Genomic DNA, 15,234 nt, shown 5'->3' with positions numbered 1-15,234 from the left:
TCAGATCTTCAGGTGAGAGAACAAGCTACAGCTTGGTCAGACAGATCTGGAGCCTGGAACATAACAGTTTGCTTTTTTCTGTCTCCGTGTTGCTGATGACAATTCCTTGAGCAGCTTAAGTGTCAGAAATAGCACTCGATTTGTGTTTGTCTACTGGTCTTAACTGATATTTAGTAATTTTTGTTCAGATATATTTTTTATTAATTATCACACTATGTATTTGGCTTATAATTAATGTCCATTCAATTTAGGTCCCACTTTAAGAAAAGCTGTTCATAATTCTCTGGGAATCACTTAAAATAGACTTAAGATTTGGTGGAGGTATTTTTAAAATGGGAAGCAATTGTCAGGGAAGAAGTTTTGGACAGATTGAGTCACAGCTACTCCTACTACTTAATCAGATCTTCTCCGGTAGGGTCCTGTGAGTTCTCACTAGCTCTCACTAGCATGTAAGATCATTGACCCCTGATTTTATGCATTTATTACTGCATGGGCAAATGGTTATTGCAATACACTTGGCCTACAAAGGCCCATATTCTCCTTCAGTTTCTTGGGAGTCCCAATTGGGTAGTTCACCTACCAGCAGGGTGGTCTACATTCTGTACCAAGACTTGAGAAAATTTTAATTTACCAAGTGACTTGGATATACTTCTTAGTGCTTCACCATGGCTACTGGCAAATTATTGAACATTTTTCTGTGTGGGAGGAAGCAATATGACAGCAACTTCCTTGTTCATTTCCAGGAAAGAAGTAGCATGTTTTTTCAGGTACTAATGCTATAAATCATTACTGCAATGGGCTAAATCTGTTTACATTTTTATTCCTTGCTGAAAGGTAACAGCATTCCAAGTTCTGCTCTTGGTAAGATAGACTTGTCACTGCCTCTTGCATAAGCAGGGAATTTGTAATAAAGGTTTTTGTCACAGTGTATAACAGAGATGACATTTGTATCCTAAATTACCTTTTTTTCCTTTCTCCCTCTTTCTTTTTCCTCAGTCTGTAATTCTTGAACTACTTGATACTGCTCTTCCAGTCTTCTGTTTATCTTTGCCAGATAAATGGCATTCCTTTGACTCCTCCAAGTGTTGTAGTAAAGAATAACTGAGATCAGGGACATTCTGAGAATAGTGTCTAGTTTTGCTTTTTCCTTTTTTTTTTTTTTTAAATTCCTCTCTGAACACTCTTGTTCATTTTTATAGATTTTGTTTGTGCTTCTATCAAAACCCATTCTTCTTGTTCATTTTTATAGATTTTGTTTGTGCTTCTATCAAAGCCCATTCTTCCATACCAAACCCCCTTCCCATTTAGCTCCTATATTTAATCAAGGCAGGGAAAATACACAATCCTACTGGTTAGTTTTAAGAGTTGCAGACAAATCTTCTCTGAGTGCAACTATTCATGTGGTCCAGCTGCTGACCTAGTTTGCTGAATCCAAGTAGGGAAGCTTCAGCTGGCCAAAAACCTATCCTTGGAAGAAGTAAATTGAACAGTAAATTCTTTCCAAGAAGCTGAACATCCCTGTTTACCCACCAGCACTGCAGAGAGATGAATGACTGCAGCTGTAGGAGAGGGTTTGAAGCACTGCGTTCCGCTTTCTGTTGCGATACCAACACCTCTCAGCCCAGAATTGCTACTTGCACCTCATCTTTTGGTGCCAGCCTCTGCATCTGGCAGCCTGAGGATTTCTCCTTTCCCCTCTCTACATCAGCATCACCCAGAGCCTCAATGCTGCACACAGGTTCTGCATCCTCCACTACTCTAAGACCAGCTCCTCCTCAGCTGCTGCTGCCAACAAGGTGGGAAGATGTTGGTGGAGGGATTTGAGTGCTGCTGCTTGGATCAGTAGTGGGAGACTGAGACCAGACCACTCTGGAGGAGGGTGTAAACAAGTTATGCAATGGAACTGGGAGCTCACAAATAGTCACCCCTGCTCCAGTCTCCCACTGCTAGGTGCTCCTCACAGGCATTCAGCACACCCTGCTTTGCTCTCTCTCCCATTCAGCCTCCATTCTGTGTGAAGAGTGTTACTTGTGTACAATGTTCATCTCAGTAAAATTCAGCCTTTCGGTCTTCTCACCAGCAAAAATACAATAAATGCATGAAATCAGGGACTGGTTACAGAAAGTTTTAATTAATTCTCATGAACGTAGGAGGCAAACTACGGAAGTCATAAACACCATGTGGTTAGACTACTGCATCTATATATATCCTTAGAGACAAAGCTCTTACAAAGCAAACTGTAGAAGACCATCCTAACATTGCTGCCTGGATGATTAGGATATTCCTTGGAAAGTCACTGAGGCCTGTCACTCAGGTGTCCTCACCCTGAGAGACAGGCTTCAGTGTTGGACAGAGTCTTTTTTAAGTCAAACTCACTGTATGAAACAGAAATAGTGAACAAGGAAGGGAACTGACTCCTGCCACCTGTTCTAGTCCATGCTCCACAGTGGGTGGGCTGCTACCTCCATGACAGCTATCATTGGGCAAAACATGGCAACAGAACACATACCCATGAGATATGTTGGCTCCTCAACATGTTTCTGTAAAGGGTAAGTCCATTTCTGAGCAGCAACTCAGTGTGTAGCATAATCTGTGTTTCACTGGTGGGCTGTTGTAGCCTCTAACATACCCAGAATGGTACCACAGGATTTGGTTTGTTCTCTGAGCAGTGGAGATTTTCTGTGTCAGAGAGAAGAATCAGAATAGGAATTTAAGTAAAATTAGACAGAAATTTGTGATTTGTACACATTTGTAAATTTATTTTTGTGGATACTCTTTTGCTAGATGCACAGTGTGGGTATAAGTTGTGTCCTCTTCTGTCTGTGAAGCTGTGAAATGATTCCCTTCCCCAGCTGAAAAAGTGACACCATCACTGTGAAAAACACATACTTACATGATCTATTTTTCTGGTTTTTATTAACTCAACATTGTCTCCTACAAATACGATTTGTCATTCACCAGAAGATTTGAAATGTAGACTTAAGTTACACATAGGTATAAAAAGCATAAAACAGCACACGGTACCACTGTTTAGACCAGAAAACATTGTGCTGTCCACAGATAAGAGTGTTATTCAAGCTCAGCTCGGTTTCCTTCTGCCTCAGGGATTCAGTCTTCAAAGCTGCAGATGCTTCTGCTTCTTACCCCTCAGCAGCTGAAGCCCTGCTGGCTTTCTCCTGATGTTTCTCACCCATAACTGGAGCATGGACTAGGAAAACACAGGGCAATCCCATCCTGCTCCACCAGAGGTTGTAAAACCTTGGGCTCCTACTGGCTCTTCAGAAATGTTTTCCTCCTTCTTTAATTATGTACAATATATGAAGGGATACAATTTTCGTCTTTGATTTAGACATATCTCTTGCCTCATACTTAAACAATAACTTGAAAAATATTTTACAAAGAAAAAGAACATTGTTCATCTGAATGTCATTCATTATTATATTGCTATATTTTATATCCTATTATTAATATATACAAAATTTCTTAATTGCCTTTTACAGATGCATGGAAGCATATAATATAACAGTTTTAAAGTATCCCATCTTTAGATTTTTTTCCTTGGCTCATGTCAATCTCTTTAATAAACTATTGTTGCTTGGAGAATATAGGAAGTATTTGGAATGTTGTTTAAAGTTTAATAATAACTGGTAGCATTGTCCATTTGCGGCCTGAATGGTTGGAACACCTGTCAGGGCGATCTGGTAGAGATAGCAGCATCATAAGACTCAAACAATCATGGAGGGCCACTAATGTGCAGTGTCAGCGGGTGCCAGGTCCTGTTCTTTGTTTGGGGCTTTCCTTTTCTTCGGCTGCGTTTTGTTGTTGCTTTCCCTCTGTTCTCGATTTTGTCTTCGGGCTGCTCGCCCTTTGCTTTCCTGTCTTGTCTCCTTGCTTTCATCTTTGGTGGTTTTTTTTCTTTTCTCCTCCCTATTTTTTTTCCCTGAAAAAAAATGATGGCACATTAGAAGATTTGCTCAGACTATTGCAATTTCTGAGTCCCTCACTTTGCCATAACCTGTGAAACCAGCCCTGGATTAGCACCTCCCATTAGGAGCTGGGCACTAGTATTAGTATTTGGAAATGTCCAGTCACCACACTCACATCCCAGGGGATTTTTGGTACTGCAACATGAATGCCATGGCAAAGTGTCTGCTTGTCTGCTCCAGCCCAGATGTGTGTGATAGTATTCAGACTAAAATGTGTCTCAAATCAAACTCTAGACCGTTGTCACAAAATTAGGTATTCAACTACTTTCTTAATTTAAAAATTACTTTAAAGGTAACATGTTGAGGAATTTGTTGCTGTTACAGACCTCTCCAATAAAGCATCTTGTCCCCTTAGGAACATTAAAACCATATATTGGCTGTGGAGCTGTTACAATGGGGTGCATTTATGCTTGCACATGAGAAAAAATCTTTATGCTGAGTGTGGTGCAGCACTGGAACAGGCTGCCCATAGAAGCTGTGGATACCTCATCACTGGAATTGTTCAAGATCAGGCTGGATGGGGTTCTGAGCAGCCTGACCTAGTGAAAGATGTCACTACCCATGACAGAGATGGTCTTCAAAGATCCCTTCCAACCAAAACATTTTTGTGATTCTATTTCTTCTATTAGCTTTATAAACCAGTGCAGGAATGACGTTGGCTTGAACTTGTAAGTACATAAAAGCCTAAAACACATTAGATTTTTTTTTTTTGTCTATGTGAAACTACTGAGCTATGCAGCTGAAATTCACCTGCAGTTAGATTAATCCCAATGATATCTTCAAAGATAACCTCTCTGGGGACTTTCCTGATAGAATGTCATACTGACCTGCATGCCTTCTTACATGGAAAAATTCTGGACAAGTATTGAAAAGCATATGGCTAAACTCTCTTTTATGATATCCCAATAGTGATACTAGTGAAAGTAATCTATCCTTCTTTGTTACAGAGAGAATACTTTTTGGTTTTAAAATTTAACAGAGATAATCCAGGCTTTCTTATACTGGTGTAGGGGGAATTGCACAAACCTGGCAGTAGCTCTTGCTGTTGAGGGTGCTAAATTTTATCAATTTTGCCAATTCCTGCCTCAAAACCAAAGACAGTGGGTTCTGGTGCCTCACTGAGCTCTGTGGGAGTATGTCACAATGAGGGAGTAGGTGCAGGGGAAGCGGCTTTGTTCTGAGAACGGATAACCATCTAAGGTGGTGCAGGGTGCAGGTCAGATAAAGGAAGAGAGATTCAGAGGAGGTGAAGAGAATGCAGAAAGCAAGGAGCAAGATCAAGATGTGAGAATATGCGGTATCTTCTTCTTGTGTAGCTCTATGGGAATATTTTACAGCTTCTCCATTCTTTACCACCACTGCCTGGGATTGGAGAGCAAGGGAAGTTTTAGATACACATATTAAGTCCCTTCAAGTAGGGACCAATATCTGCCTTTATCATTTGTTGTTTCTGAAACAGTAAAATTTGAAATGTAAAATGACATCTTAAATTTTAGGGAACCAGTCAGAGATTACCTGAATATACATCCACATACCTGCAGAATCCCTCACTGAATTTGTAAATGCTACCTAAGATGTGCAGAGGTGAGCAGGGGAGACCTGCAGAACTAATGTAGGAGGCTTAGAAAGAGCTACCACCACTGGGAGAACTGAGAGACCTCCATGCAGAAGTAAGGCTGCATCTTGCCCAGCTGTAATGCTGTCTCTTACTAATGGATAAATGACAGTATGGGATTTCATTCCAGTGGTTTGTAAATACTGTTGTCCCAAGATGAAATGTTATTTGAATGGAAACTGTCCAGACATTCAGTGTTTGACATTACTCACTTGGTGATTAGCCAAAATCATTCAGCTGTGACTTCCCAGCCACAGTTCTTTAAGTATGTTGGAATGACATGTAATGGTTTCCCATTCAGTCATGGGCCAGGATATATGTATTTATATGTGTGTGGATATACTAAGAATAAGATATCGTTATCTAGCTAGAGACTTATCTAGGCACGGCTTTACTATTTCTGTTTTAATCAGACTAGTATCTTTACAATTGACAAGGAAAACTGATCTCTGGAAAATACTTAAAACTGAATCCCAATTCTCTTCTACTCTGAGGGTGGCTAGTGTGGAGTCCTCTGTGGTTTTGTACATGATTTAATCTTACTTCCTCCGTTCTGCTGCCATTTGTGAAAAGATTTGCTCCCTAGACCTGTACTGTTACAGTAAAGCAATATAGCATAGAAGGGTCATCTTTGCTGGTTCTTTAGTTCCTTTCACTACTATTTCTAAAACCAGATTTTTTTATATGACAGTGTAATGTTACTCCTAGTCAGTCTTGTGTTTCAGTTTCGACCCAAGAGAAGATTCTACCAGCAGTTCTCTGATAGCACTGGGATATAGCTGGAGCCTCATTCTTGTGTACATTACCCTCCCTGTTCATATCTCTTCTCTCTTCTTCCCAGAGATTTATTCCTGAATATTTTTTCTTTTTTCTTCTACTTGATGAAACTCACTTTATAGCAGCACATTGAACTCGGTACCAGCTATTGTGAAAATTCATTGGAAATTTGGGCATTTGGCTATCTGTGAAATGAAAAATGCAAAAATTACATGGGCCATTTTGTTCACAAGTTCTTCTCTGAATAAGAGATGGCCTTTCAGTACTTAAAGGGAGCTTATAAAAAAAAAGATGAACGATTCTTAATATGGACAGATAGTGATAGAACAGGATAGAGAGGTCATAAACTAAAAGAGAAGAGATGTAGAATAGATGTTAAGAGGAAATTCTTTACTGTGAGGGTGGCGGGACACTGAAAAAAGTTGTTCAGAGAAGCTGTGAATGGCCCATCCATGGAAGTGTTTGTGGCCAGTTTGTATGGCGCTTGGAGAAACCTGGTCTTGTGGAAGGTGTTCCTGCCCACAGCAGGGGTGCTGGATGACGTCTAAGGCCCCTCCCAACCCAAACCATTGTGTGTTTCTATGACCTTCTTTGCCTTTGAAGATGACAAGGCAAGGCCACCATTAAAAGTGGAACTCAGCAAAGAAGTAAACAATACAGTAACATGCCCTGGAGGAATATATTCTTCTGGAATTTCAATTTCATTTAAGAAGAATGTTCTTGTTAGGAAGTTCTCCCGGGCTGAAGCCTGTAACATTTTAAGCAATTTGCGGCTACGTGTCTATGTCTCGGTGCCTGTCGCTGCCTGCTCCCGGGCTGTGCTGCAGTGCCGGTGCCGCCCGCGCGGGGGCGGCGCGGTTCCGCAGGCGCAGGTTCCCTTCTCCGTCCCTCCCGCCCGTGCCCTTCCTGCCGCTGCACCGTCCGGCTGCTTGATTTTGCCTGCAGGTGAACCTTCTCAATGGGTCAGCGAATCCTTACTATGATGCATTAACGTTGCTAACGTTTATTTCTTCTTATAGACTCAATACAACCGTTCGAAATTAAAAAAAAAAAAAAAAATAGGATAAGTCTTTTTAGACAGGAGGTGAAACATTTTCCAATAGAGTGTTTTGCTCATGAAGAGAATATATATAATATTAGAGAAGTATTCATGAAAATCTAATACATCTCTAATATTGTATATTACAACTATTGTGTATAATACTTGCAATATGTATTACAATAAAGTAATTATTGATGTTAAAGTAGCTTTTATGTTGGAACTAAAGCTTTGTACAGACATCTGTACTAGAAGAACTGATCTGCAGGCACTCTGAGTTTTCTGGTACACAGGAGATACCTTGCTGCTTCTAATAATAGCAAATTCCTATATTGATGAAAATCTAGAGACTTACTATAATTTTAAGAAGTGCAGTAGTTCAAATTAAATGCAGCCATGAAATTAGTTTGGATAACAATGTAATTACATGTCTAATCAGATTCAAGGTGCTGAGTTCTTTTTAATGTATTTTATAGCTCCGGATCAAAGAAATTCCTGTGTCTGTATTTATTCAATCCATGTCTGAATACATCTATTTAAACAAGCCAGGGTATTTCAGAGAAGCCTTTGCATTACCCCATTAGATCTGGTATTTCCACTAGATCTATAGCTGTGTTTTATGGATTAGCAGGAGGAAGCATTGGCCACGGCTTGGGAGGCCTTGGTACCCAATAGCAGTATATGACAGACAGTTACTTAGGAAATCATGGCTGACATGGATTAACTACCACAGGTGACAGATTTCTTATGCTTTAGGCATTGTCACTTAGTCCTTCCTATTATATTCAGCTATAATTACAATGGAGCTGGGTGCTGAAATCCCAAAACACCATAGGAAAACATAAAATCTGATTGGGCAAACCAGGCAAACTTTGATGGGGGGTGGGAGGGAAGCATCACAGAGTAGGCCTCATGGAAATCCCAGAGGGATGAGAATCTGGTGTCAGACGTTTGTGATGATTGTATTTCTTTCATCACTCCCATGAAGACATTTACCATGGGAGAGCAAAAGGAGCAAGCGGAGTCATGGAACTTCTGTTGGGATTGCAGGCACTGATGTAATAGGCCCCTCTCTGGAAGGGTCCCACTGCTTCTACTGTGACTGTCACCACGGACCACAGATCCTCCCCACTACACTGTAATAAGCTGAAGAGCTGCAATAAAAGACCACAAGTGACTGCTGTAACATGCCACAGTGTTCTTTCACACCCCTCACAGCCTTGTCTGACCTCTTGCCAGTTTTCTGACTACTGGATACTGTCAGCACTGGTGCTGCAGCACCACTGCCCCAATTTCTCTGTAGCCCATGAGGTACAGGGACAAAACCTAAAGGTTAAGTGCCACCACACTGTGTTGCTCTCCTTCCCACCTGTCCACACCCTTTCCAGAGGCATTTTTAGTCCTCTTAGACTGAAAGTCTGTCACACTTTCCTCATGATGTGGCCTGGACAACAGCATGACGCAAAGAAACCATGCTGAGCAAAGAAACCAGGAAGAGGAGCATGCCCCAGGCTCTGAACTCCCTTACTCTAGCTCTGTCAACAATACAGTCATGCCATATTATGCAAATGAGCAGATCATTCTCATTTTCAAGAAAAGTGACACATTTTTTCTGGAACATAGCCTGTAGCATGTACTCACACTCCTTGCCAAGATAACAATCCTCCAAACCCCCAGCTGCCCAATGATGCAATGGACTTTCTCCTTTCATTCCCAAGCCACAAGTGGCTGATTCATCTGGTATGAGTTTTTGAAGTTTAAACAGCATAAGTGCATAACCTTTTTTCACAGCAGTCTTTTTTTTTTTTTTTTTTTTTTTTTTTTTTTTTTTTTTTTTTTTTTTTTTTTTTTTTTTTTTCCCTTACCAACTGTGGCCCTATTTTGTAATCAGAGTGTGAGGGTCGACAACTTCAGAACAATCTAGATGCTACATGACTTAGTGCATTTCCTGACCTGCCTTACTGCTGAAGATATTCCAAATGCTGAAGAAAATATAGGTAAAAATTTTAACAGAGCTAAGGTCCAAAGACATTAAAGGAGCAAGGAACTTGGCCAAAGCTATGTTCTCCTACTGTTGAGATGCATGACGACTGCCTACCTGGTTTCCATACCAGTCCAGATGGATACAGGTCTTAAGGCACATGTCATATCCATAGTTCTATGTGGTGATCTTAGATAATCCAAGATACCTGGACAAACCCAAAAAGTGGCCCCATGGGAATCTAATGACCAAGTACAAGGTCTGGACACCTGTGTCTGGACAACTCGCAGTGTCAGTACAGGCTGGGGGGTGAACAGATGGAGAGCAGCCCTGCTGAGAAGGACTTGGGGGTGCTGATGGATGAGGCTGGGCATGACCCAGAAATGTGCTCCTGCAGCTCAGAAAGTCAATGATGTCATGGATTGCATCCAAAGCAATGTGGCCAGCAAGGCAAGGGAGGGGATTCTGCCCCTTGGTGCCTGGAACACCCCAGGTCTGGGGTTCCAGGCACAGGAAGGACACTGGCTTTTTGGATCAAGCCCAGAGGAGGGACTCTAGGCTGATTAGAGGGATGGAGCCCCTCATAGGATGAGGAAAGACTGAGACGATTGGGATTGTTCAGCCTGGGAAAGAGATGGCTTTGGTGTGACCTAATTGTGGCCTTAGAGTACCTGGAGGGAACCTACAGGAAAAGTGGAAAGGGGCTTTTGACAAAGGCAGGTAGTGACAGGACAGGGAAGAATGTCTTTAAAATGAAAGACAGTAGGTTTATATTAGATCTTAGAAAGAAATTCTAGAACAGGTTGCCCATAGAAGCTGTATCTGCCCCATTCCTGAAAATGTTCAAGAACATGTTGTACTGAGCTTCAAAAAACTTGGTCTAATGAAAGATGCCCCTGCCCATGGCAGGGGGTTGGAATTAGATGATCTTTAAGGCCCATTCTAATCCAACCCACCCTGTGATTCTATGGTGATGCTATACCTCAAAAGCTATTGAGACTTATGGTTGAGCAACTGTATTATGGCACTTGGTGACTAATTTGTACTTACATGTCCTATCTCCTCTTAAGAGTGGAAATACTTCTCTAGATGTAGACTTTAGATGTCTTTGTATGAGGATCCTTAAGGCTCTTTTGCCTCTGAAAATAGCATCCGGACTACTAGGTTGCATTCACTTGAAAAATGTTCTTATTTACATTGTATGTGCTAGCTTGTCCTAGTGCTGAAAGTGGCATATTAGCAGGAATGAGAATGTTGTTTCCAAATCCAGAAATAGCTCTGGCCTGCATCACAGCCGTTTGCATAAAGCAGGCAGAGAGGAATGGGAGGAGGCTGACTAGATTAGTTATGCCAAGACAGGAGATGTAGGGTTTTTCACTGCTGTAGGAGATAAGGAGAAAGTTGTATCCTGTTAGGTGTATGGAAAGTCAGGAGATAAAATTTCTTCTGTGGATGGTTGGGAAATGACACTTATACACTCATGAGCTCATAAGCAAGGCTTATGGAAAGTCCCTGGCTTGTGATGACCTCTTGCAATAGAAACTGGTTGGATGTGCCTTTCCCGTGCCATAGAAAAGATATTGCCAGTGCCTGAAAATAGGATATCCTTCAGTCAAAGAAGCAGCCAGAGAAGGAGGGTTCCTATAATGAGTTCTCTTTGCTGTTTATGGAGACATTTACTGCTGCCTCTTCAAACAAGCACTTGTGGGGATTTATTCCCTTCATGCTTGTCTGTTGGGACTAAGGGAATTTGTCAGCAGCCTTGTTTTAATCAGAACTAACGTGCTAACAACACCAATTTTGTAATTACATAACAGTTTTAATCTTATAAGAACCCGCAGCCTATAAAGTCTGAACACAATTTCCAAAGACAGGAAAGTAATGGCAGTTTAGCAGGCCAGAAAATCACTCCCCTTTCCTTAGGACAGGAAGTAACATAGACCATGCTGATATTTAGGAAACTGGCATTTTCTTCCTTTGAGACTTTTAACGGTGACTTCTGAATGGGACTGGATTTTTACAGTTCTCTTAAAAGGTCTATGAATGTCCAAATCCACTTGATAGGCCTCTTTTAAGAATTAGGAGAATCAGGAACCAGTACAAAGATTGGGAATAATAGTGATTGGTACCAAAAGCCCTGTTGTTAGGGCATCAGGATACTGGGAGAAATCTCTAATAGCTTGTTTTCCTTTTAGTCACCAATAATCCAAGCTCTCCCATTACCTTGAATTGAGGTCATAAATATAGTCCTTTTTAGAGACTTACTTCAGCTGGTGCAGCTTTTGAAGAAACCAGAAATAAAAATCTAATGCTGCATTATGTCAGAGCTGCATGTTTAGTCTGCCTCTCTAGAAATAATCAAGAAAAGTTATACATGATAAGAGACAGATGCTAGTGCCTCAGCAGACATTTAAACTCTTTCTAGTAGAATAGTAAAATGGAGAAAACCCCCAAAGAAGCTTGTTTCTTTAGTACTCAAATTTGTGCTCTGAAGGGAGGGATAAGTGAGGGATAAGTTTTCCTTGGCTTTACTTAAACTGATTGCCTCAATGGAACCTGGTAATTCAGATGATGCTAATATGACCCCACTGACTGGGTGTATCCCAAGGAATGCCTTTTTCCATTATCGACCATGGCTCAGAGCTGAGCTATATTGGTGACTAAGTACAGATCCTGGAGGCATTTTGCAAGTGCTGATTCCAACACTTGGATCAGGCCAACAGTTCCTGCCCTGGTACTACATACCAGGACCAGGGAGCCTGGACATCTTCCACCATTTCATTTGCTGGTATAGGTGCACTGATATCCTCCCCCTGGAGTCCCCTCCTTACATTTTCTTAAGTTTTCTGATATGCCAGCAAGATAAAGGAAGATGAGGAGTCAACAGGATGCACCTCTGGCCCCTCTCGGCATGGTTCACTTGTCCCCTCCACTCTGAGCATCGTTTGTTTGCATTTCTGCCTGGGGTGACACCTGTGCTGACAGGTAGACAGGAGTCCCTGTGCACCCCAGGCTAGCTGGACAGCTGGATCAGCCTGTCAGCAGCAGGTAACATATGGGGGGACAGCAGCTCCTGATGGATCCTCTCAGCAAAACCATCAGCACAGAAGCAGGATGTTATTACTTAAATTCACCAGAGGCCTGATTCTGACCTCTGTGTTGTACTTGCTCAAACACATGGAGATCACCAAGGTTGGTGTTTGGTGTAATTGAAGGGAGAATTGCTTTCAAGAGTACTTTTCAAATCAAGGTGTTGAAAATTGACTGTCTCTTTCTGTTTTGTGTCTCTAGTGTGTGTGTACTATTTCAGCTGGCCAAAACAATTGTTCCTCCCTCTCTAAGTAGTGCCAATATTTCCAAATACATTTTCACATTGATTAAAATGACAGGTCAGGCTTTTAAATTTCATAAGGATCTGAGACTCCAAAGATTCCCTCTCTAAAAGGGTGACATGAGATTTAACTTTGGCCATCTCCATACATTTCTGAAGGATTTTTCTTACCTATTGAGAGAATACCTGGAATTTTACCAGGTAAAGAGAATCTTGTGGAAAAGGGCATTGGGATCAGAGCGACTCATGGGCTGCCTCTGAAAAAGGTTCAGGGAATTCATATGCCAAAAGAATTCAGAATTTAGCCCAAGGAAGCTTGGGAATCTTGGACCAAGTTACCAAAGGGATCTCAGGTTTTCAGGCTGTTGAGTCCTTGTCAGCCTGCCAGGAGGGTTACCAGAGGCCAACCCAATGGACAAGCTGGAAGGATACTAGGCAGAAACCTAACACAAAGGCAAGGTTGTTTCAAAAACCTGCCTGCTTTTGACTGGGACTTCATTGAAATCAGCAAGTTTCTGGGAAATGTGATGACTTTGGTAATCTTATATTTTCCATTTTTTTGGAAAATCAATGCCTATAAAATATATAAAAAAATTTTCTAAGTAGGAGTCATGGTGGATATGCAGAAAAGGAATGCAAATATTTTAACATTGCCCATAAGCCTTCAATTTAACATGAATCACAGATAGGAATTGTCCATGTGAATTTTATCCAGGCTGTCTTGCCTTCTTTTATTTTTTTTTCTTCCCCAAGAATGTGATAAGTTTATTCTTTTTAAATCCCTCTGAGGATGAACTGTGCATTTAGAGCTTTTTGTAGTAACACAGCTTTGCACACTGAAGTGAGCAGCCAACTTTATGAGTAGCTGGAAGTGGAATGTGAAGAATGATTTTGCCATGTGACAGTGCATCACCGGAGCCCACTTCACTTAGGATACTTCACAAACTGACTGCCATGTTCTTGAGATGGATGGCTCAAAGGCTGGAGGAGATGCAGCCCCCACTGACATGAGAACACAGCCTCTCATGACAGGGCATCCCCAAATGCTAAGGAAGATCTGCAACCCCTGATCCACCTCTACCAGGAGATCAGCCCTATGTCCTGTCTCACACAGATCCAGCCAGCAGTGCACAATGGCCACTTGGCACAACTTGCAGGTTTTATTTTTCCACTTGGCTGGTGCCTTAAGAGTATTATAGCAGTGCTGGTAAAATGGTAACATGCCTAGGTGTTCCTGTGGTGTGTGTGCAGCCCATACAGCAGGGCTGGTTACAGGAGCTGAACTGCTGGAATGCAAGAAAGATTCTAAGGAACCTGATGCAAAAGTTCAGCAAGTGATATTTTCAGTGCAGCAATATGTTGCAACAAGTCAGGATCCTCTCTAGTCTCTCTGGGAAAAAATTGGACTATGGGGATCAGCAGCCTCTCTCTCCAGCTGTCTCCTGCCTCCAGCTGAAGACCACTGTACACTTCTTACCAAATATATTCATGCTTCTCTTTCAAACTGAGTAACAAATCATTTTCTTGCCTTCTCCAAGAACTTCTGCTTTAGCCAAAAGCAGAAACTGCTCACTATTTCTACAGAGTTGAACACCACCTGCTTTTGTTAGCAACTCCTTTGACACTCTTTTATAAGACCTGAGACCAGCCCTTTAGCCACTAAATCAAATAATATTTTGCAAGGATCTAGGATGGCATACTCAGAAACTGTTTACAGACAGTGTAATACAGAAGTGTAGAAATCTCAGGGGCAAGAAAACAGCAGATAGTTGATGCATACATACTGTAGCAAGATACTGTAAAGAGCAGGATGCTTTGTCCAAGGGATTCAGAACAAATAGACTCTTACTCCAACCTCAACCAGAAACTATAAGAAGTTACTTAAAATTTTTCTTGTACTTTTGAAAATGTTACCCAAGATGTCTCTATGTCCAGGAAGTTAATTTATGTGCTGTGAAAGAGTTTCTTTCAGATAGAAACCAGAGATTCCATCAGCCTTAAGTATTCACAGGTATTCACAGAGACAGGATTCTTCCATCTCCGTATTACATCTTCCATCGTGTCACATTTAAACTTGAGAGATTTATGCATCATGGATTTAGTTTAAGACCACTGTGAAAAAAAATCCAGCAACAAAAAATATACTGTGCCTGAGAATGCAACCCTTTGTCTCAGTGACAAGCATTTTTTTCTTTATAATACCATCCTTATATGACCTCTTCGGGTTCCACAAGTTTAAAACAGAGATAAGAGTTTCTTTAATTTTGGTTGGATGGATATGGACTCTTATGGATAAAACCCACTAGTGCTGCAAATCAGAGCTGCCAAAGTGCACAGAGAGTCCTCCTTACTTCAGTTAATGTTTTGAAGAACCAAATATCGTACTTCAAATAGAGAGCTAAGGATTCTTTTTTACAGAATTATTATTTCCATGCTCATGCTTAAAGACAGTAGGGGCTGGATCACCCACTGGCATTCCCCACCACCACCCCACATCCGTACAAG

General features: G+C 41.3%; 1 protein-coding gene across 1 annotated transcript in view; it reads right to left on the bottom strand.

The window, feature by feature from the left end:
• Positions 1-2,899: 2,899 nt before the first annotated feature.
• The window catches only part of RSPO3 (R-spondin 3), a 58,822-nt gene continuing 46,487 nt past the window's right edge, over positions 2,900-15,234 (bottom strand). Inside the window, exon 5 of the mRNA XM_066315347.1 lies at positions 2,900-3,940. Within this exon, the coding sequence (XP_066171444.1) occupies positions 3,747-3,940 (194 nt within the window). The 3' untranslated portion in view covers positions 2,900-3,746. The remainder of the gene's footprint in view (positions 3,941-15,234) is intronic.

Source organism: Sylvia atricapilla, chromosome 3 (genome assembly GCF_009819655.1).
Source record: "Sylvia atricapilla isolate bSylAtr1 chromosome 3, bSylAtr1.pri, whole genome shotgun sequence".
In the NCBI taxonomy this organism is placed as follows: Eukaryota; Metazoa; Chordata; class Aves; order Passeriformes; family Sylviidae; genus Sylvia; species Sylvia atricapilla.
This window is presented reverse-complemented; position numbering and strand designations above follow the sequence as displayed.